This window comes from Hypanus sabinus, chromosome 9 (assembly GCF_030144855.1).
Source record: "Hypanus sabinus isolate sHypSab1 chromosome 9, sHypSab1.hap1, whole genome shotgun sequence".
NCBI lineage: Eukaryota > Metazoa > Chordata > Chondrichthyes > Myliobatiformes > Dasyatidae > Hypanus > Hypanus sabinus.
In genome coordinates, this window is record NC_082714.1 from 112,918,609 (window position 1) to 112,942,339 (window position 23,731).

General features: G+C 39.1%; 1 protein-coding gene across 1 annotated transcript; it reads left to right on the plus strand.

The window, feature by feature from the left end:
- The first annotated feature begins 1,405 nt into the window (after positions 1-1,405).
- Positions 1,406-23,338, plus strand: mmp9 (matrix metallopeptidase 9). Its single transcript, XM_059980436.1, has 13 exons — positions 1,406-1,605; positions 6,315-6,544; positions 8,213-8,361; positions 9,354-9,494; positions 10,341-10,514; positions 11,969-12,142; positions 12,507-12,680; positions 14,563-14,718; positions 14,824-15,043; positions 17,085-17,221; positions 18,063-18,219; positions 19,934-20,031; positions 20,740-23,338. The coding sequence occupies exons 1-13, from the start codon at positions 1,480-1,482 to the stop codon at positions 20,850-20,852; spliced, it is 2,049 nt and encodes a 682-aa protein (XP_059836419.1). The 5' UTR covers positions 1,406-1,479; the 3' UTR covers positions 20,853-23,338.
- The last annotated feature ends 393 nt before the right edge of the window (positions 23,339-23,731 follow it).

Below are 23,731 nucleotides of genomic sequence, written 5' to 3' on the forward strand. Positions count from 1 at the left end.
GAGCAACTCTGGGCTCTTTATCAAGGAGGTAAAACAATGTAGCATTCTGGAGACCGTTGCTGCAAGCATAATGCAATGTCTTATAGAATGCAACAATTTTACAATGTTCAGATCCATTACCACATTTATTCATGTCATTTCCTTCCCTACCAATGCAGAGATGATGCAAAATAAACATTGATCAACTATTCAGTTCTATTGGCAATTAAAGAATTGTGCTCAAGAGACAAGAGGTTGGCATGACTTTGTTTTATTTGGTTCAAAGACTGTTGTTAGATAAAACATAAACCAATGATAAACCAGATAATTTTCAGCATATCTACATACATGGCTATACCCTTTAATCAGAATAAATAATAACATTTCCATTGCAAATAAGAGCACAGCTTGGATAGAAAACAGAACATGGCATTCTTTCAACAAAATTTTGCATTTGTATTATTTCCTTTAATATAACAGAGCTGTGATGAGCATCTCCAGGAACCTGACACAGTAAGTGAACATTATTACTGTGACCCCTTGTACCAATCAACCTTTGAATAGGCTGCTAGATCAGTATGCAATCTATGAAGACGGGGGAATAAAAAACAACTACAGATACTGGAAATCTGAAATAAGAACAAAGACTGCTGGAAATATTCAACTGATCAAGCAGCATCCGATAAAAGAGAAACAGATTTTTTTTTGATATCCTGATCTAGGTACTTGGTTTGTTGAGATCAGAGGTTACCCGCAGCTTTTGATTTAAATAAACCAAACTACTTCAGCTGAACTACTTTTAAAGAATGTTCAAACTCATTATCATGGCATTAGGTTTCAGCTGACATTATTTTGTGAAGTATTCAAATATTTTCAGGGAACAGGCACCAGTTTCTCACATATACCACCAAACAAATCTATAGGTTAGTAAGTTTTATGCTTTATGTTGAAATATATGAAACAGTTAAAACATTACAGCAATTAATTTTAAAATTGTGAATGATTGAAATGAAACTGTGGTCAGCTTTCAATTGACATAAATGAGTCAGTTTAACTTGTAGATCCTTTGAACAGTGAGGATTGAAATAATAAACGTAAGAGATTCTGAGGATGCTGGAAATCTTGAGCAACACACATAAAATGCTGGAGAAACTCGGCAGTCCTCAGTCCAGATAAAGGTTCTTGGCCCAAAATGCCGAATGTTTATTCCCCTCCATTGATGCTGCCTGTCCTGTTGAGTTACTCCAGCATTGTGTGTGCATAGCTGAGAATTGAAATGATTGACAATATTGCAAGAATGATGCTGACATCCATTTCTTACCCTGGCACAGAGCAGAGTTTCCTCATCAAAGGTATGAGTCATACTGTTTTGACTTACTGAGCCAGTAACTTCTGATGTCAGTAACTCATTGTGTATATATACAACTGATTCGCCAGGCTGAAGGAACAGAAGCACCCAAAGAGCCACGGACTCCAGCTGATCGTCCTCCTGCTCTCAAAATGATGCTGACAGAGGTGGTGTTGACCTTCGCTCTGTTTGCACACATTTCCTTCTGCTCACCGACAACTCCCCTGCATTTTACGTTTCCTGGGGAGCAGAAAACGCTTGATATTGACACGGCAATGGTAAGATAAAAAGCAATTTGTGATTCTATCTATGGGTGAGACTTTTGGTTGTACTTTGTTAAGGTAAAATGTTTAAATACTGGAAGTTCTGCAACAAACTGTGGGTTCATATTCCATTTAACTCGATCAGTTATACTGGTTGAGGTTCACAGGGAGTAAACACAGAGGAAGGGAAATGAGACAGTTAGTGGCTGCAGTTGCTGCTTGTGGATTTTTAAAAAGCTAGATGTGCCGTGAGGTTCCTTAAGATTGTCATAGCCGGGAGTGGTAGTGGAGATAAGTGCCCAGTACTTATAAAATGCTCCCAATGGTACAAATAGTCCAGCTCCTGACCTTCACATGTGGCTTAGCTGCTAAGCCCAGTGGAACCGTTTCTACTGATAGGGAAAGGGGCAAAGGTGGATTACTGTTGCCTTAAAGCCAATCGCTTTGGGCTGATGGGGTTTAACATCTGTGGTTGGCAGTTCATCCAGGGGAAAGAAAACTCTGATCTCAGACCTCCACTGCCCTGTAGATGTACCCACACGGGGAAAGCTTTCAGGAGTAAACCCCGAGGAAAATTCTGGAGTTGGAGTTCCTATGTTGAATTTAATGCTCTCTCCCAAGCTAAACTGTATCAGTCTCTGCCGTTCTTTTTGGATTCATCAGTTGCATGGAGAAGGGAAGCCTGCTGCATGGGCAACAGTTTGCTCTCCATACTGTACTGCTCTGGCTTGCTCATAGACAGCTAGGACATGTTATCCATGGCCAACAAATGTGCTGTGCACTGTGCAAAGGTCAATTCTACCTGGCATGTCAAAAGGCAGTGGATTGGCAAAGGGAAGGTGAGGTATTGCTCCAAAATGGAACGAGAACATGAAGAACTTGTATGGGAAACCCAACAGAAAAACTGCATGCTTGTCAAGTAGATGAAGTTATGGGAGTCAATGTACCATCAAGAGACCTGAAGATCAATGTGAAATGGTTATAAAGTTATGCATTAAGACCATAAGACATAGGAGCAGAATTAGGGCATTCTGCTCATCAAGTCTGCTCCATCTTTCCGTCATGGCTGATTGTTTTTATCCCCCCGACTCCATTCTCCTGTCTTCTCCCCATTACCTTCGACAAACTTACGAATCAAGAACTTATCAACATCCACTTTAAATATACCCAATTACCTGGCCTTCACAGACGTCCCGTCTGTGGCAATGAATTTCACAGATACACCACCTTGTGGCTAAAAAAATATTCTTCCACTTCTCTGTTCTAAAGAGATGTTCTTCTATTCTGAAGCTGCGCCCTCTGGTCCTAGACGTCCCACTTTAGAAAACATCCTCTTCACATCTTCAATCTAACCTTTTCAATATTCAATTGGTTTCAGTGAAATTCCCCCTCATTCTTCAAAGTTTGGGTGAATTGGAAAATATGACTTTCAGGTTTCTAAGTTGTAGGATATTTTTGTATTCATTTCACAGTTACCTAAAAGCTACAATCCATAAATGCTGACTATTAGTTCTGGTGCTCCCTGTCAGTGTTTATACTCCATTCAAGCCCGCTCCCTCCTCAATGCTCCCACTGCTATCAGCATTCCATTCACAAGCCAGGTGACAGTAAACATGAACGTTGTGAAGATGGCTTCGGAGAGATAAGTCATATGAATAAAGTCAAAGCCCAGCTCAAAGTAAAGTTATTATAAATATGTTTATTCATATGTCACCATATGCTACCCCAAGATTCATGTTCTGAATCAGAATCAGGTTTAATATCACAGGCATATGTCATGAAATTTGTTGTTTTGCAGCAGCAGTACATTGGAATACATAATAATAGAAGCTGTAAATTAGAATGTATATATATATCTATATGTATAAAAAAATTCAATTTAATAAGTAGAGCAAAAATAGAAAAGAAGTAGTGAGATAGAGTCCATTTCAAAATCTGCAAATTCTTGTAGGCACTTACATGGAATACAATAGAATTTATGAAGAACTCTACATAAACAAATACTGACAAACTGCCAATGATCAAAAGAAGACAAACCATTTGAATAATAATTTAAAAATTATATAAGTAAATAAATAACACTGAGAACATGAGTTGTGGAATCATTGACAATGAGTCTATAGTTGTGGAGTCAGTCAGTGTTGAGGTGAGAAGTCATCCTGGCTCAGGAACTGTTGGTTGTAGGGTAACTACTGTTCGTGAACCTGGAGTTATGAGGCCTAAGGCTCCAGTACATCCTGCCCGATTGTAATAGTGAGAAGAGAGCATGGTGGGGGTACCTTGATGATGGATGCTGCTTTTTGTGGCAGCACTTGTTGCAAGTGTGCTCAATAATGGGGAGGACTCTGTCGTATCCTGCAGCTGGTCAGCCCAAATGCTCTTGGAGTTGATTCATGTCCCTGGCCTCAGCTGTGTAACAATTTTAGGACCTTCAATGGGCGGCTGTTCCAGCTTCTGACCATTTGCAATTTGGATTTTGGATATGATCACAATTGGAGTTATTGTTTAATGTATAAGGAGCTTGTTGAAAGGAAGAGGAATGCTGAAAGAAACATAAATCAATCTAGACTTTCAATGAAGAATGCAGTTTGGATATTTGAGCATATTTGGATGCAGTTATTGGCTACGTTTGGTAAAGCAACAAAAATCCAATTATTCAAATGTGGTTTCCCAACATAGAATTTCATAAACCCCAGGAATTATAATGTGCATGGACTTGCCAGGACCATTTAATAAAATCAGTAAACACTGGCAAGTATTAATTTTTACTCCCATGCCTCAATTGCCAAGAAGGTATTTCTGTTGATCATAATAAGTTCATTAAAGTGTGTAAGATACAATAATTTGGAAAGGTATTTGCTTCTCTGGATAGAATTTATTACCGCAAGGCAAAGCTATGAATTACTTATCTCATACTTTTTTTCAAGACTTCAGTAGTTGGAGTTCAATGTAAGAAAGTTCTATGCTACATAATTGCATTAAACAGCAGACATAAAAATATTCAACAGATCAGGCAGCATCTATGGAGAAAGAAATGATTTTTTTTCGAATGGAAGAAAATGTTTTGGCATAAATGTATCATAGCAAAAATGTAATGCTCAGTTTTCATTTCAGATTTGCAAATCTCTGCAGGTGTTTCTTTTCAATAAGCCACAGTTTTTTATTGTTCCAAGTACTGAGCAATTTTGAAAATTCAAACTGAAAATAAATCAAAACAATTATTTCAGTAGGTCAATAGGTTTCAAAAGGTACATTTAAAGTCAGAGAAATGTATACAATATACATCCTGAAATTCCATTTCTTCACAAACATCCACGAAAACAGAACAGTGTCCCAAAGAATGAATGACAATTAAACATTAGAACCCCAAAGCCCCCCATCTCTCCCACTGCCACGCACAAGCAGCAGAAAGAGCAATGACCCCCCCCAGACAAAAAGCATCAGCACCCCCCACTAAGCACTCAAGCATGTAACAAAGCATCAATAAAGCCACAGCCTTGCAGTACCCCAAAGACTACTCGTTCACCTGGTATTTGACATTCCATAGGCTCTCTCTCCCTAATAAGGGAAAAAGAGGTGTCCCTGTTTCACAGCGAGAGTGGAGACATAACAAAAAACTCGCTAATGTATGATGTTAAAAGTCCATTGCGTCACTTTTTACATGCTCTGCGCCTAGAGAGTTGGTCCTAAAATGGTTCAGATCTCTAGACACACAGCCAGCAGCTAGCCCACTGCTCCCGAAGTTCTATGTTCTCCCACAATGCCTCAGTTAGGGATACTGACCTAGAATCAGCCTGCCTCCGGAGCCATGAAAATCCAGCACCCTGATGACACGTTAGTATTTGTAACTTGAATAATTATTTAAAATGAACTCTTGTAACCTAACTATGGAGCATTATTTCATTTTTCATGTCAATATTTAGATTCCAGAGAGCATATTTTCCTAGCTGTTTGAATGGCTTCATCTCTAACTCTGTAGAACAATGAAGCACGAATGCAGGCTCTTCTGCCAAGCCAGTTGTGGCTCTTCCTGTGCCTGCCCTTGGGTTTCAATGCTAACCTGTTTCAGATGCAGTTAGGCACAGTGCACAGGACAGTGACAGCAGCGAAACGCTTTGAGCACGGAAGCTTTGTTCAAACTGTAGCTGAGGGGTCATGTCAAATGTATGAGAATGTAGGTTGTGTAAGCAGCAGGGTTTTCACACACACGGATCCAGCACGGCCAGCTGAAATGTGGAGGCTAACCTTCCCGGATTAGCAGTGGCCAGCTTTTGTTTTGTGCCAGCTCCCACAAGTCTCAACAGGGTATAGAAGGAGACTGTGTGCGGGCTCCTCCAGTAGCTGTGCTCAATGTTATCTAATTTGAAATAGATTGTATCTGGTGTGTACACACGCGTGTCTGCAGATATGCATTTGGGTGTGTGTGTGCGTGCATGTGTGTGTGTGTATACATATACACAAATATGAAGCAAGCTGTATATTGGAGTACTGTTCATTGCCAAGTGCACTGTTACCCTGGAAAACACAACAAGCATGCTCTCTGGAAATGAACAGATAAGTCAACTTGAAGCAGGATCTCATCCTGGAACATTGACTGTTTATTCATTCCCACAGGTGCTTCCTGACCTGTTGAGTGCTTCCAGCATTTTGTGTGTGTTGCTTTGGCTTTCCAGATCTGCAGACTTTCTCGCGTTTAAAACATACTCTCTGAATCTTGTCCACAGAACTACCTGCAGAGATTTGGCTATGTGAATTTAAAAGGGACGAGCAATTCCTTGATTAGTCTAAAATCTTCCATCAGAGCTATGCAAAAGAAATTAAGTTTGCCCGAAACAGGAGTATTTGATAAGGAAACGCTCAATGCCATGAAACAGCCACGCTGTGGAGTCCCTGATGTCCTTAGTTACAAGACATTCGATGATGAAAAATGGGATCACACTGATTTAACCTACAGGTGAGTACATGAAGAAAATGGCTTAGATTCAAGAAAAATTGAGGAGAGGCATAAAGGTGTTCCATTTTCAGTGGAAAACCATGAAAGCTGTCAACAAGTGCAGCAGAGGAAGAATTCAAAGTTCAAATTTATTATCAAAGGTTGTATATCCTATAAAACCTTAAGATTCATCTTCTTGCATGCACTTACAAAACAAAGAAATGCAATAGAATTCACTGAAAACACAAGACTACTACATATGCAATTTGTAAAAGATGACAAATTGGGCAAAAAGTAAACAAACCCACTTAGAAGATGGACTGCGGACCCCCAAAAGCAAGTCCACAGGTGAGGAGACTGCTCAGCACTGAGGTGAGTGAAGCCCGTCAAGAGGCCCAGTGGTTGCAGGGCACCAACTGCTCCCGAACCTGGCGGTGTGAAATCCAAGACTCCCGCATCTCCTGCCCAACAGCAGTTGTGAGATGAGAGGGAGACCAATCAACTGCAGGCAGATGGCACTGAATACCCGTTTGTTTTCTGCTTTCATCCTCGACGTTTCAGACAGCATGTAGTAATGGAGCCAACCATAGGATCATCTATCACTATCAGGCCTTGATGCAGCGTCCACTCCCAGCAATGGCTGCCCCCACCGTACCTGCACTCTCAAACGTCCAGTCAATTCCTACAAAGTAATCCCCCAGCATTAAACTTGGCTCGTGATTTGTGTCACTTCTTGAGTGCCCAACTGAACAGGATGAAAGTCATGTGTGAAAGTCAAATTTCATTGCCATATCAAAGTTCAAAGTAAAATTTATAATCAGAGTGCATACATGTCATCACCTACAACCCCGAGGTTCTTTTTCACAAGTACATATATGACCAATGTCACAGGCATATAGCATCTTATAAACAGCATTCACAAGAAAAATACCATAGATGTAAATTATTCTCAATTTTTAAAGGAAAGTACACAATTAGACCAAAAAGAGACCATTTTAGTGCAAAGTAATCATGACATTCATAGCGTTGCTCACTGTGGTGATATGAGTTGTGCTGGATGGTTCAAGGACCCAGTTGCTGAAGGTCAATAGGTGTTCTTGAACCTGAGGATGTGGGACTTCAGGCTTCTCTACCTCCAGTACTTTTAAATTAAGCAATTGGCAGTCAAAATATTGAGTTAAGTGTACGTTATTAATTGTTCAGCAAGACAGCAGTAAGATAAAGAGCCTTACAAGGGAGATAAGACCCAGTGGATTGCGACAGCAATAACAGAAATGCAATGGGTGCACGAGGGAAATTTAGCAACTACAGTTTAAAAAGCCACAACCATTTAGCCTGGGCTGTACCAACCACAATGATATTGCTGAATTGTCTTAATTATAGCATGTCATTTACATTTAACACTTCAACCTGTACCAACAAGAATCCCATCTCAAAGCAAAATTACTGAGCAGAGCTAATAGTGCTTCGGTGACATAACAGAACAAGATCAACATCCTCCACGACATTGAAAAGAAGTGACCTGAAATCTGGAAACACACACACACACCCCTCTCCATAGATGTTGCCTGGCCTGCTGAGTCCCTGCAGCATTTTGTGCGTGTTATATGGGATATGCAGCATCTGCAGAATCTCTTTTGTACCTGAAATCTGTAATATTGTTGTAACGATTTTATTTTCTTTAAACAGAATAGTATCCTATACACCTGACCTGGATCCAGCAGTCGTTGACGATGCAGTTGCCCGTGCTTTTAAACTATGGAGTGATATCACCCCATTGAAGTTCACTAGAATTTATAGTGGAGAAGCAGACATCATGATTTCATTCGGCAGAAAATGTGAGTAGTCAGGCTCCATCTTTCTCAAAAATTCCACAAGCTTTCTCTTCTCTATTTAGTCAATTTGTACAGCACTTTTTTTTTAAATAAACAAACTAAATTGTGAGTTTTCTACTTCAGACTAACTACAAAAGGTGCATTTTACTGGTGACAAGCTGAAAATATTTGGCAGCTTCTCATAAATGAATCCTTAAACATAGCTGGGCTAACCTAAGTGATCAGCAGAATCAGAATTAGAATCAGAGTCAAGTTTATTATCACTGACGCACGTAATGAAATTTATTGTTTTGCGACAGCAGTACAGTGCAAGACATAAAACGTTACTACAATTGACAAAAGATAATTAGATAAATAAATAAATAGTTAGATAAATGGAGTGAAACAGTAGCATATCAGCTAGTACAACACTATTACAGCTTGGCACATCAGAGTTCAGCATTCAATTCTGGGGCTGTCTGTAAGGAGTATGGCCATCCTCCTCGTGAACACATGGGTTTTCTCCAGTTTCCTTGCACATTCCAACAATGTACTGATTGGTAGGTTAATTGGTCATTGTAAATTGTCCTGTGATTAGGCTCGGGTTAACTAGGTGGGTTGCTGCATGGTGCAGATTGTTGGATAGGATGGGCCTGTTCTGCACTGTATCTATAAATAAAAGATTTTAATTAATTAGACAAAAATAAATAAGTGGACAGTGCAAAAAGGAATATTAAGGTAGTTCATGGGCACTGAAATCTGATGGTGTTAAGTATTACAGTTATCCGTGATAACAGAGAACAAAATGATCCATTGCTAATCCTATGTTGATTCAGAATTTAGGACAAAGAAGGACTTAGTTACTTCTAAGATCTTACCCCAGCTTTGCCTTCCACCAGCATTTGCTAGCTGGGCTCTTATATTGTCCTTGCATGCCTGTTATAAGGATTTGTAGATGTCTAGATCCCTTTTTCTAGATCTGTATTGTTAATAAGTTTCCATTATATCTTCTGAAGGGCATGGAGACCAATATCCATTTGATGGAAAAGATGGTCTGTTGGCACACGCCTACCCACCTGGAAAGGACATATACGGCAGTCTGCATGGTGATGCCCATTTTGATGATGATGAGTTTTGGACCTTGGGAACAGGAGCAGGTAACTAATCTTAAACACAATGACCTTTTCACTGTCTTGCCAAAGATTTATGATAATTACCATAATACCATAAGATAGAGGAACAGAACTAGGCCATTTGGCCCACCATTTCATCATTGCTGATCCAATTTTCCTGACAGAACCAATCTCCTGCCTTCTCCCCATATCCCTGACCAATCAAGAATATATCAACCTCTACCTTAAATATACATAAAGACATGGCCCAACAGTTGCTTGTGACAAAGGGTTCCGAAGATTCACCACTCTCTGGCTAAATTCTTCATCATCTCTGTTCTAAAAAGATCCTCTTATATTCTGAGGATCTGGTCTTACAATCTCCCACCATCCTCTCCCCATCCACTCTATCAAGGCCTTTAACCATTTGATAAGTTAAAATGAGGCCACCCTCATTCTTCTGAACTCCAGTGAATACAGGCCCAGAACCATCAAACACTCTTCATATGACAAGCCATTCAATCCTGGAATCATTCAGAAGACTAAGCGGTAGAATACTTGAAAACGTAAGAGCAGGTGTTGCCCCAGTTCCCATAGCTCATCTATATCCATTGTCTTTTAAAAAGTTATGATTTCTTCAATGCCTTAATGATCTGGCCTGCATAACTCTTTGGGGGTAGGGAATTCCAGAGATTCGTATGAAAAAGTTCTCATGTGACGACCTCCAAATGCTGTAACCCCTCAGCCAAGTTTCTCCCACTTGTGAAAACATCTCAACATCTGCCTCGTCAAACAGCATGTCCTCTGTCCTTCAACCTTGCATCCCCTAGAAATAATATGTACCTTACTGGGAGCACTTCCAATGCTAACGCCTTCCTTAACTTCTGGCAGCGGTTAAAACTCATTTCGGAAATGCCAATGGGGATTTCTGCCACTTCCCATTTATGTTTGATGGTAAGACATACAAGGCCTGCACGACAGAAGGAAGATCTGACGGGTATCTTTGGTGCGCCACAACCCCGGACTACGACAGAGACCAGAAGTATGGATTCTGCCCACAAGGATGTAAGTTGTTAACTCTAACACCCCATGTTAAAGCCAACAGTCTTACTATGGCTCTTCTCTATTTTCAGTCCAGTGGCTGACAATCTACAACTCCAAACTTATGTCTTCAGCATTATCTATCTATTTTAAATTACTTAATTATTTGTCTTTTTTACATCTTCTTTTGCACTTTGATTACTTGTTGATCTTTGTGTGTAGTTTTTCATTGATTCAAATCTATTTCTTTGTATCTACTGAAACTGCACACAAAAAAATCTCAGTATATGGTAACATACACATACTTCGATAATAAATTTCCCTTGAGATTTGAATCTAATATGATGCACAGCAGTTTGATCTGGTATCATCCTAGAGTTCTGCTTCAATTTTCTGCATTGTTAATCATCATGGTTGAACTGTTGCAAATATTATAAAAGATTACAAATATATACTGATTCAATCATGTGGTTTTTAACTGTTTCACACTCATAATAACCAATCTTTATTACATGCAATTATATCAATAATATCTAAATCATCTTGAAGGATCCATCACAGAGAATATAAATGCTTATAACTTTCAGGTTCTCTGGAGTTGATGACATCCCTGAGCCCCTTTTTTAATACCCAATGACTTTGAATACATATTATAAGCCAGACAAACTGTAACATAGTTGAGTGTTCTTTGAACAGCTTTAGAATCGTAGAAATGATAAGATGGTAACCAAAGAACTGTCAGTAATTGCCACCATATGGTATGTGCTGTAGTGCCCATGGGTTGGGATATAGAATGTGAAGATATGATCGAACTTGGTTATTTTATCAACACTTAGCCAAGCAACAAATGGCCAATAAATGGTTAGTAAATGCTGGCTGTTGGATTGGGGTATAGAATTGTTACCTTCCTTGGAATTTAATTTTCCTATGCTTGCTTGTATTTTTATATAATCACATATACATGTAATTGTTTAATGGATTTTCCTGTAATTATAGAGGAATTGCTTTTGTATTTGTCTGGAGACATCTCAGCTTTCAGTAGCAGGTGTCAAACCACTTGAATTTGGCTACCCTATAGGCTAATTGCTATCACTGAAACTTGTATATCTCCAGTCTGACTGCTATTTCCTTTGATTTTTCTTCGACCTTTTGGTTCTCTGTTGTTGCTTTTCATTCTTGTAACATTTAATTAAATGGCTGTAAGAAACAAGTTTAATGCCTCATTCTTAATTTCTGAAGAACCTTTGGATGACAAAATATCAGGATCTAACACTATCATATGTGCTATAGGTTTCAAAAGTGAACAAGATAGACTTGAAGTCCGTGACCATCTCAGAATTGGATCATTATTTAATCAGTTGAAGTAACATCACCCTTACATGAAAGAGCTTCTAGTAATATTTCAGCTGAGAGTTCCAGAAAGTCTCTTGACTAACGACTAATTTAATTGTCTTATTCCCATTCATTTTTTTATTTAGTGCTCTACACCTTTGGTGGAAATAGTGACAGTGTACCTTGTGTGTTCCCCTTTGTATTTGATGGCAAGAGTTACGATCAGTGCACATCAGATGGTCGCAGTGACAGCCTCAAATGGTGCTCAACCACCAGCAACTATGATGTGGATAAAAAGTATGGCTTCTGTCCCAATCCAGGTAATTCTTCATATTTAGAAAAAAGCACCTCATCAATTGCATCATGATTTGCCAAATGTTGGATCTTAAGAAGCATGCTTCACTGCATTATTGATGAGAAGTTGGACTCCTGACATCACAGTCACCTCATTAAGATCTGAATTATTATTGTTTCTCTCTCTTCGTTATTTTCCCTAATATAAATGCATATGGCTATGGTCTTTTGAGTAAAGAATTGGTTTCTCTAGCCAGTTTTTAAATTCATGCTTCAATCATTTCATACATGCTGTACTGGCTTGGCAGACCTTGAAACCTTAGATTGAGCTCTTGATTCCTATCTTTCCTCTAATCCCACCTCACCACCTGTCACATTGTATTCTTGCAGCTGATGCTGTGGTAGGTGGAAATTCTGATGGCGATAGATGTGCATTTCCATTCACATTCTTTGGGAAAGAGTACAATGAGTGCACCACCGACGGTCGATCGGATGGGAAGCTCTGGTGTGCAACCACCAGCAACTTCAACGAGGACAAAAAGTGGGGCTTCTGCCCAGATGCCGGCAAGTATCGAATCTACTCTCCGCTGTTGCTCACTTTCTGATACCGCTCTGCAAAGATAATAAAATATAATAAAATCTCAGCCGGGTGAACTGTGCCTTGCAACAAGCTGGTAAAATCACGTAGAGACTGAAGAGACTGCAGATGCTGGAACCCAGAGCAACACACAATCTGTTGGAGAAACTCAGTGAGTCAAGCAGCATCTGCTGGGGGAAGAGAAAAGAATTTTCAATGTTTCATGTCAAAACCTGATGAGGGTTTTAACCCAAAATATCGACAATTCCTTTCCAATTCCCCCTATCACCCACCAACAGATGCTGTTCAACCGACTCAGCTCAGATTCTGATTTATTTGTCACAAGTACTTCAAAACATACAGTGAAATGTGTCATTTTTATTTACAGCAAACACTCGTGAGGATGGGCTGAGGCAACCCGCAAGTGTTGCTGCACATTCCAGCTACATACTCCCACTAAAAGTTTCTTTGTTTCAGTTAAAATTACTTGACTTAAATTTGTACAATGTTGAACTTTCCACTGAAAATTGGAGCATTTTGAACTCTCGGGTGATGCACTAGAATTGGACCACGACAAGAGAACCGATGTGCAAGTTAACTAAAATTGGACATCTACAATAGAGTTATCCTTTCTAAAAGGAACCGTGATGCAGGGTCTCAAGCCAAATGTTAACCATCCCTTTGCCTCCACTGATGCTGCTCGTCCCACTGGGTTCCTCCAACAGTCTGTCTGAGTCCCTTGTGTTAGTCTTTTGAAAATATTCATGTCCACTCACCTGAGTAATGAGAGGTAGTTCTAGGCAGCAGGAGTCAAAATGTGGAGCAAGAAATTTAAGAATAAGTAATTGTCTCTTTCTCTTTCTCACACACTCACTTTCTCTCGTTCTTGCTCACTCACTATTTCTCTCCCTCTTTCCCTCTCTTTTGCTCTCCCTCTTTCCTTCTCTCTCTCCCTTGCTTTCTCACCCCCCCCTCTCATTTCCTCTTTGTTTCCCTCTCTCTCAACAACCAAAAGACCCAGCCGCTAACCTCAGCCACCACCTGCTCTCGCACTAGAATATGTGTATCCTGGATTGGCCTCTGCAGCCACCAATAGACAAACCCCTCAGGAGAAGATCATACTCCACTCGAGTCATCGTACTACCACTATTCTGTAGATGTTGAGTCCAAGTGTATCTATGAGAAAAAGAAATGTCTTCAAATCCCTTCCATACTTTCCTGAGTTGTGTAAATTTGAAGTTAAATGCTGTTTAATTTCAACTATAAACTTGTGCAATATCCCAAAATATTTTGCTTTGCAGCTCATTGCCCAATAAGGTATTCAGAGATTAAAAAGGTGTTAGTTTCAAGTCCCAGAGTCAGCCAAGTTAGTTGAAGCTGCAGTGGACTTCATTTGCCTTACCAAAGGAAGCAGGGAAATTACTCTGTGTTTAGTTTCCGACGACTGAAAAGAGCGCACAGATAATCAGTTTTACAACTTCTGGCAAAACTAAATGTTCTGCTTTTGACGCCTGTTGTGCTCTGTGTTCTTGTGTTGTTCCTCCGAGTGTGGTGATGTATAAATCAGAATTGGAATCGGAAATGTGTGTTTAAGCTAAGTATTGTAAATTGATCATTTGGATGAAATACTCAAAACATGGTCAAATCCTATGAGTCATGAGCCTAACGTTGATTACTTTCACTTTGACCAGCAAGTTTTTGGGCTTTTTTTTTGTTGTGCGGGGATGCTGACTGGAAGACAGGGGTAGTACAGGCTGAAGAATGACAAGTAAAGAATAAACGACTAAAATCTATCGGCTTGATTTGGTGTCCCAAGAATGACAAGTAACAGATAAGCAGTGGAAATCTATCTGCCTTTTTTTTGTCTAGGGTACAGCCTGTTTTTGGTGGCAGCTCATGAGTTTGGACATTCTCTCGGATTGGATCATTCATCTGTCAAAGATGCACTGATGTACCCAATGTACAAGTACATAGAGAACTTCAAGTTGTCCAAGGATGATGTTGCAGGAATACAGCATCTATATGGTATGGTTAATTCTATAGAGCAAATAAACAAAAGCACAATGTCTTTTATCTGAATATTAAGCCAGGTATGTTAGACACTTTTTCATTCTTCTGTTTTGATCACAGGAGCTAAAGAAGATTCTACAACTACCTCTACAATGGCACCAAGTCCAACAAAAGACGAACCAAGTCCAACAAAAGAAGAACCAAATCCAACAACAGTTGCACCAGTTTCCACAGATGTGCCCCCCACAACTACAGCTCGGCCTTTCATAGACATCTGTAGCATTGACATATATGATGCCATTGCAAGTATAAAGGATACACTCCATTTCTTCAAGAACGGGTAAGCAATCATTGCTTTTATCTATTGATTACTTAAGGCTGAAAGATTACTTTCAGCTGGGGAAACACAGGGAAATATAAAAGTGATTCTTGGCTTTATAAATATAAGAGGAAACCAAGGTATTCAGGCTGTGGGACAACAGTAGTGCATTGAGTTCAATTACCGGTTCAATTACTGAATTAGCATCTAGAGGACCAGGAAGTAAACAGACTGTTGTCTTAGTGCAATCACAACTTGGAACTGATGCCCTCAAAACTGTGGAGATATATATTGACTTCAAGAGAAATACATCCCCTCTCCACCCACTCATAATTAACAACTCTACAGTCAGCATGATTTCAACATTCAGCTTCCTGGGCATCATTATTTCACAGGACCTCAGGTGGGAGAACCATTTCTCTCCTTCAGTAACAAAAAAGCTTGGCAGAAATTGTACTTCTTGTGTCAGATGGTAAAATTCCGTCTTCCCTAGAACATACTAGCGCAATTCTACACTGACAACTTAGAGAGCATCCTCACATCAACCATTTGGTGCAGCACCCTCTCACAATAGACAGAAACTATAGCTAATGTTTAGGACAGCAGAAAAGGTCATTGGCTGCAGTCTACCATCACTGCAGAACTTGTACATGTCTGGGACGAAGAAGCATCAGGTAAAATCATTGCAGACACTGCCCATCCAGCAAACTGCCTTCTCCAAAAGCTCCTTCTGGAATGCACTATAGGAATATCAAAACAAAAACTTCATGCCATCTTAAAAGATTTTTCCCTCTGGCAGTTAATCTGATCAACCATTCTAGTTTTTCCACCCAAGCCCCTCAGTCACTGCACTGCTCTGTAAATACGTTAACCCACTTTTTATAATACTGTTACGTTGTAAACACATGCTGGTATTTATGTATTCACAGTATGCACATTTATTTGCGACCCATTCTTTAACCTCTAACTTATTTTTGTATAATTATTTATTCTTTATAATGGTTGAATGTTGCATTTTGTTGCTTGCACACCACAGCAAATTCCTAATGCTTGTAAATGTAAATGGTGAATAAAGCTGTCCTCGATCCCAGTGGCTTTGACCATTGATCCAGGGAATTGGGTTTAAGTTTCACCTCAAAAGATATTCAAGATTGTTTAATGCCATTTCCACTACGCAAGTGTAAAGGAGAACAAAATAGCTGTTGTTTCATATCGAATGCTGTACAAAAAGATAAAGAACACACTAATGTAAAAAACACAATAAATATCAACTTATTAGATAGATTATATACTGTACACAGATTAAATGTATGTCAATAAAGTGATGCTAGGCACAAGAGTGTCTGTACAAAAGGTGACTCTGACAGGAATTGATACAATAGTATTGGTGAGGGGTGGGTTAGTAGGTGGAAGTGTTGATCAGCCTTACTGCTTGGGGTAAGTAACTGTTTTTCAGCATGGTGGTCCTGATGGAATGGGTGAAACATTCCATGAGAAGAGTGAATGGAATCCTTAATGATGTTACTGGGCCTTTTCCAGCACCTTTCTGTATCTATGTCCTTGGTGGCAGATAGGCTTGCACTGGTTATGCATTGGACAGTTCAGACTACCTGTTACAGAGCTTTCCTGCCCGCCACAGAGTAGTGTCCATACCATGCAGTGATGCAGCCTACTCGAAGGTTCTCTACTTCACATCTATACAATGATGTTGAGTATAGATGTGAACACAGCAGCTCTCTTCATCCTCCTCAGAAAGTATAGGGACTGTTGAACTTTCCTGATTGTGTAGGGAATTCAAAATCGTCATTAAGTAAATCTGGAATTTACAGTAAAAGACAAATCTCAGTAATGAAGATTATGAAATTACACAAGCATTACCAAAATATGGTTCATACTGCCTTTCAGAGGGAAAAAAAATCTGCTAAACTACTCCAGACTTATCTGGTACTGCAGTAAACTCTTTACTGCCCTCTCCTGTCTGCGATGGAGAAGTGCAGCTCTTGCTGGTCATATCCATGGTGCCTTGAATAAATGTCAGGATCTTATTTTTCATTTATTTTAGGTATGTCTGGAAACTTGCAACAAAGAAGAAGGTTATCAAAGGACCAATTCCAATTGCAAAGTTGTGGCCAAAAGCTCCTTCCAAAATCGATGCTGCTTTTCAAGATCCATACAGCCAGGAAGTTTATGTTTTCTCAGGTTTGCCTGAATTATTGTTAAACAACTGTATTACAAAGTAGTTGGGCCACACTAATGGTAAATTAAGATAATGGAAGCAATATATACTCAGTGGTCACTTTATTAGGTACACCTGCATATTAACATATCTAATCAGTTAAACATGTGCAGTGACTCAATGCATAAAAGTATGCAGACATGGTCTAGACATTCAGTTTTGTTCAGACCAAGCATCAGAATGGGGAAGAAATGAGATCTAAGTGACTTTGACCGTGGAATAATTATAGTGCCAGATGGGGAGTTTCCACTCTTGTACCTAATAACAAGGCCACTAAGTATACATTAAGAGCTTCAGAAAATTTATCTTCTGTTAGAAAAATACTTTTAAAATATTAGTTTAACTTGTGGAATGGATCTGTTTTGTTTCTCATAAATCAGTCTGAATGTTGATATGGAAACAGGGAATCACTGACAACTATTGATCAGGAAATATTCTAAAAGGCAGACAACCTCTGAGTCAGACAGAAATAACAGCAAGCTACTTACTTATTGTCAGACAATATATCCCAAACAATTATGCTTCATTTTAGGTTCACCATTCTTTTCTTTGAGCATAAGTTGTTTTCTTCATAGCTGGGAATAAAAGTCTTGCTCAGCCATGGCAAAACTTCTTAGGTGTAACCCTGAACTCGGCCACTCAACTCAATGATCACCATTTTAAATTTAAAGAGAATTCACTTGAAAATACACATGCCTATATATTGTTGTTTATGTTTTTACCAAATAAATACTTAATGCATCGCAACACTTTGCACTGTGAGATGTTACCTTAGATTAAGCTCTCTTTTTACTTATTGTACAGGGAGAATGTACTGGGTATTTTCCGACACCCGGCTGCTGCAGGGCTATCCCAAAGATATCAGCAAACTGGGCATCGATGAGCAAGTGGACCGGTTAGTTGGTGGTCTCATGATAAACCGAAGGAATGTGCAGCTGATCGGTGGGCAGAAGGTTTGGAGGTGAGCATTATGTGTAGAAGTTTAAAAACTGCGAAATTCTTTCAGAGTATGCTCTTACATGCTATGGGAGTGAATTTCAACAACAAACTAACTACTCTATGTGACTGGATATTTCCTAACACACGTCCTCAATTTCAACACAAGTTCCCAGTATGTCTGATGTGAATAAACCCTAATTATCCAAACAGTTCTTGATTAGCAAGGGCATCAAAGGGGAGAAGACAAGAGAATTGGGCTGAGAGGGATGATAAATCAGCCATGATGGAATGGTAGAGCAGACTCAAAGGGCCAAATGGCCTGATTCTGCAAAACCCTTGTATCCATGCAAGACTCACTTTGGCTACTCACAATGCAGCAGCTCTTAACCATAAAGGTGAAATTTATATCAGCATAAAGAGGGCCCCAGGCATTCGATTCCTCATGAGTAAATTTCCTTTAAGTAGCTATCTTGGCATTAGGGTATCATTGGACTGGAATGTAGAATTGTTATTTTTCTTGCATAACTTTCTTGTTCGTATTTTTATATAATCAGCCTTTATGCATGTAATGGTACAGTGAATTTTCCAGTGGTTCCAATTGCCTCTGTAGTTTTCTGGAAACTTCTTGTGTTCTGTGGCAGGTGCACATTGCTTCAATCTGGCTATTTCATTGGTTAACTGTTATCAATGGAATTTTTGTTGGAGTTTTGGTGATCAGTAGTTTACATGAGAAGATCACATTACTGTTAGTCTTTCCCATCTCTCTTTTTCCTTTGTGTCTCACTATGCCTCTTCTCTTTTCCTCATCTTTACTCTTGTAGCACAATAAAATTACAGTAAGCAACAAGTTTTATGCCTCAGTCTTAACTTCTGAAGAACGTTTAGGTCACCAATGCATTGGGGTCCAACATATTCTTCCTTCAACCCCTCAACGTACTCCATTCATGTGTCTTGACTGGTCCTTCTCCCAACCAAACCTCCAATAGCATGTCAGGTGGGCCAGCCCCTGAACTCAACATTCAGGTGTGTCCAACGCCTCCCACAAACCTAGTGAGAACCTCACAAAAACTGACAAGTGCTGTAAGACAGTGTATCATGAACACTTTATTCTATCCATCACCACAACATGCACTCCAGGTGCTCACCGTAGCTACTGTAAGGGCAGCTCGCAGCCTAGGACCTCTGCCACCAGCAAAGACAAGGCCATTCAGAATGTGGGACTATGTATCTTGACTTGGAAATACATTGACAATGTTGTATTATCTCGGAGTCTAAATCCTTGTATATTCTACTCAACAATACTGAGGGAGAATCTTCACCAGAGGATTGGAGAATTCCAAGATGGCAATTCACTTCAACCAATTAAGGATGGACAATAAATTTTGTCTATCTTAGATTCCAAAAATAAATTTAAAACATATAATATACTATTTCCTCTGTCTGTCATATTCACCACTTTCCTCAGATTGGACCACGAATGTTTACAATGAATAGTGAAGCTAACATTGGTCATGGTAATCTTGGAAGAAACTTCTGTGTTGCAGGGAGGGTTCACAGTTGTACACTATGGTCACGTGTGCTTTCAGTAGGACATATGCAGAATAATGCAATTTAAACTAATACCAGTATTTCTGGAATTGTTTCTTAAGTATAACTATAATCAATTAAGTGACCTTGTCAATGGAAGAGTTACATATACATTGAACTTGACTGTGCATTTTATTTCTAATATCCAGGTTTAACATGGAGACATGGACTGTGGACAGGATCCGACATATTTATGATGATTTCCGTCATGTGCCTGTTGATCCCAATATTGTATTCATGCACCAAAGTAAGTTTATCAGAAAGATCACAGTTTCAACGATCAAACCATTACACCAACATTGTCTCATAAAACAGAAGACACATTCAGTGGCCACTTTAATAGATACATCCTTTGCTAATAAACTGGGTACTAAATATATGTTTGTGGTCTTTTGCTGCTGTGGCCGATCCACTTCAAGGTTCAAAATGTGCATTCAGAGATGCTCTTCTGCACACCACTGTTGTGATGCGTGGTTATTTGAGTTACTGACAGCTTCCTGTCAGCTTGAACCAATCTAGTCATTCTCCTCTAATCTCTCAAGGCATTTTCACCTACTGAATTGCCACTCATTGGATTTATTTTTTTTTGTTTTTCACACCATTCTCTGTAAATTCTGGAGACTGTTGTGTGTGAAAGCCTCGGGAAATACCTTCTATCTAGCAAAAACAATTATTCCAAGGAAAATATCATTTAGATCACATTTCTTCCTCATTCTGATGTCTGGTCTGAACAACAACTGAACCTCTTGACAATGTCTACATTCTTTTATGCATTGAGCTGCTGACACATGATTGGCTGAATGGATACTTGTATTAATGAGCATGTGTACAAGCGTAACTAATAGAGTGGCCACTGAGTGTACTTACATAGAGTAAAATGGGGTGTGATAGATGGTGGTTAAATTACTACACCAGTAATTAACGTCACTGAACATTATAATCTGTTCCCTTTCAGCAAACTTCTATTTCCTCCGTGATCAATTCTTCTGGAAAATGGACAGGAACTATCGTGTTACCTACGTGGGATATATTCATCATCAACTACTGAACTGCAAGCAAAATGCTTGAATTTTGAGACAAGCATTCCCTGGAGGGAGATTTCTTCTGTAATTTATTCTGTTATACTTGTGCCTCAAAGCAAAATCCTTGGTTTTTGTTTTGTTTCAATTTTACTGAGCTTTCGTAAGTCAAAGAAATTCATGCAACTACTTATGAGAAACGAGTAAAACTGAAATACCATTTGAAACAAAGGATAAAATCATCACCTAAATTAATTTACCCTATTTATTCAGGCTGAATCAGCATGCTGGCTGGACAGCCTAAATTCTTTCTTTTTGGAAAATGGGGAAAAGTGTATCCTTCTAATAACCATGATGTGTATATTTTACACAAAGGCAGATTGTTCCAGGTTAGTTATACTTATTTCAGTTTTTTTTCCTGCTGGGGAGCAATTTTGAGAAATTTCCCACGGATGTTTGGCAATGCGAATGTCCAGCCATTGATCGATAGTGCAATGCACAGGTTGCATTGCAGTTACAGACAAGTACTTTGTGTTTAATTTACTAAGCTAGGAACCAAAGTCACTGGACATTGTAATCCATTCCCATTCAGTGCACTTTGACTTCCTCCAATATCAGTACTTCTGAAAAATGGATAGTTACTATTAATTACCCATGTGGTATTTATTAACCCTTTCCTACTGAACTGCAAAGCAAACTTTTAAGCTCTGAGACAAACATTCCCTGGAGGAAAAGTTTTTTTCTATAACTTATAGTGTTTATATTCTTCTGTTAAATTTTTGCAACGCAGCACAATCCTTATGTTTTCATTTGGTTTCAATTTTACTGGGTTGTCATTGAAGTGTAAGAAATTTCTGCAAATGCTTTATCAAGGGCAAAAGATGACAATATGAGTAAAGTTAAAATGTCATTTGAAACAAAGGATTAAATCATCTGTAAAAGATAAATTAATTTACCCTGCTTATTCAGGTTGAGTCAGTTTGCTGAATTGGCAGCATAATTCTAAAGTTAGGTTTGTAGCTTTATGTCACAGAGATTAGATATATTATTTGTCATTTATATCAAACATCAAAACGAGCAGTGAAATGTGTCATTTTGTGTCTGAGGATGCAATGGGAGCAGCCCATAAGGGTTACCATGCTTCCAGTGCCAATGTAGCATCATCTTGAACTGTATGTCTTCAGAACGTGGTAGGAGATGGGAGCACCCTGAGGAAACCCACGCAGTCACAGGGAGAACGTACAAACTCTTTACAGACGTCGGTGGGAATCCAACCCCAGCTGATCATCGCTAGTTCTGTAAAGCGAATGTGCTAACCACTACACTACTGTGCCACACAACTTAATTGTGAAGCAGATGTAAACTCAAAAAGACTCTGTGGAGGATAGAGTATAAAGAATGATACATGTGATTATTAGTGGAATATACTACTAACACCTAGTATGCAATGTATCATGAATTCAAATATGCCTTCCTTTATAGATGGTGGGGAAAATAGATTCTGCTAGCAACCATGATGAGTATGGTTCACACAAAGGCAGATTGTTGCATATTATTTGTTCTTATTTCGTGTTCTCTTCTACTGGGGACCAGTATTGAGAGATTTCCCTTGGAGTATTGGCGATGTGAACGTCCAGCCGTTGATCAATATTACAATGCACAGGGTGCATTGCAGTGACAGACAAGTTCTTTGTGTACCTCAGTGATGTTACTCATCATCAATCTGCTGATAATCTATTCCCACTAATGAGACCATAAAATAGCAGGTTGTCTAATAAAGTGAGTCAGTATTATACAAAACTTAAATCTCCATCACAGGGAACATAGAACACCACAGCATAGGACAGGTCCTTCAGCCCAAGATGTTGTATCAACCTATATTAACCTACTCCATGATCCATCTAAACCTTCCCTCCTACACTGCCCATAACACTCCAGTTTTCTTTTATCCATTACCCTATCTAATAATCCTTTAAGTAACCCCAATCTGTCAAGTTTATCATCACCCCTGGCCATGCATTCCAAGCAACTACACACTGTAGGAAAGAAAAACTACCTCTGACATCTCTCCTAAATATTCCTCCAATCTCATCTCAATCGTTTCAATGTCCTTTTCTTCATTCACGTTTCAGTCATTCTAACATCTCTTTAATGACATCTTTGGGCTCTTGGATTGTAAAATATGAAATTTTATTTGCATTGCTGATTCTCAGCTTAGCACACAGGTGACTGTATGTGGACAGGGTCATCTACCTCTGAGCTCCTGAGCAAATCCTGAGTCCGAGGACTTTGCAAAGCAACTCGCTGTTGCCGAAATATCTAATTCAAGTTCTCATGACTACAAAGATGATTCATCTGTCATGCTGGTTATTTTATCTGTTGACTGAATTTGGATTTTATTTTATACAGAATTACCAGTATTTTAAAGAAAACTCATTTTTAATACTAGTTAATTTAAAGTTTAAACAATGTAACTGAAGTTAAATTATTCTAATGTTGAATGCTTTTTTACATAAATAAACAGCTTGTTGAACCTTGGAATGCATTTTTCTTGATGTCTGAGCATGTGAAAGAGTCAGAAAGCTGAGCTTTTGATGAAGGAGTCAGTAAGCTGAGCACTTAATGCACAACCCCAGCCCTGCCAGTACTAGGCATCACTTGATGCCTCAGCTTCCCTGTCAACAGGCCTTGCTGAAGTCACATGACTGGAAATAAGCATGCAGCCCAATCCTGTGGGGACTTCATTATCTTCAGTAGCTAAATAATCATGGCTTATTTGGTCTCTTCAGCACTGCTGTTGTGAATTTGCGCCGTTCCTTTGTCTTCTGTTACAAGGAGCATTATAAGTTCTCTCCTCCTATTTTAAAATACATTTAGTGGCCTCTTTATTAGGTACACCTATACACCTGCTCATTAATGTCCAATCAC

Coding starts and splice junctions, on each gene's coding strand:
- mmp9 (XM_059980436.1), top strand. CDS start 1,480: ATGATGCTGACAGAGGTGGTGTTGACCTTCGCTCTGTTTGCACACATT. Junction 6,545..8,212: donor CACACTGATTTAACCTACAG/GTGAGTACATGA, acceptor TTCTTTAAACAG/AATAGTATCCTATACACCTG. Junction 15,044..17,084: donor CTCCATTTCTTCAAGAACGG/GTAAGCAATCAT, acceptor CATTTATTTTAG/GTATGTCTGGAAACTTGCAA.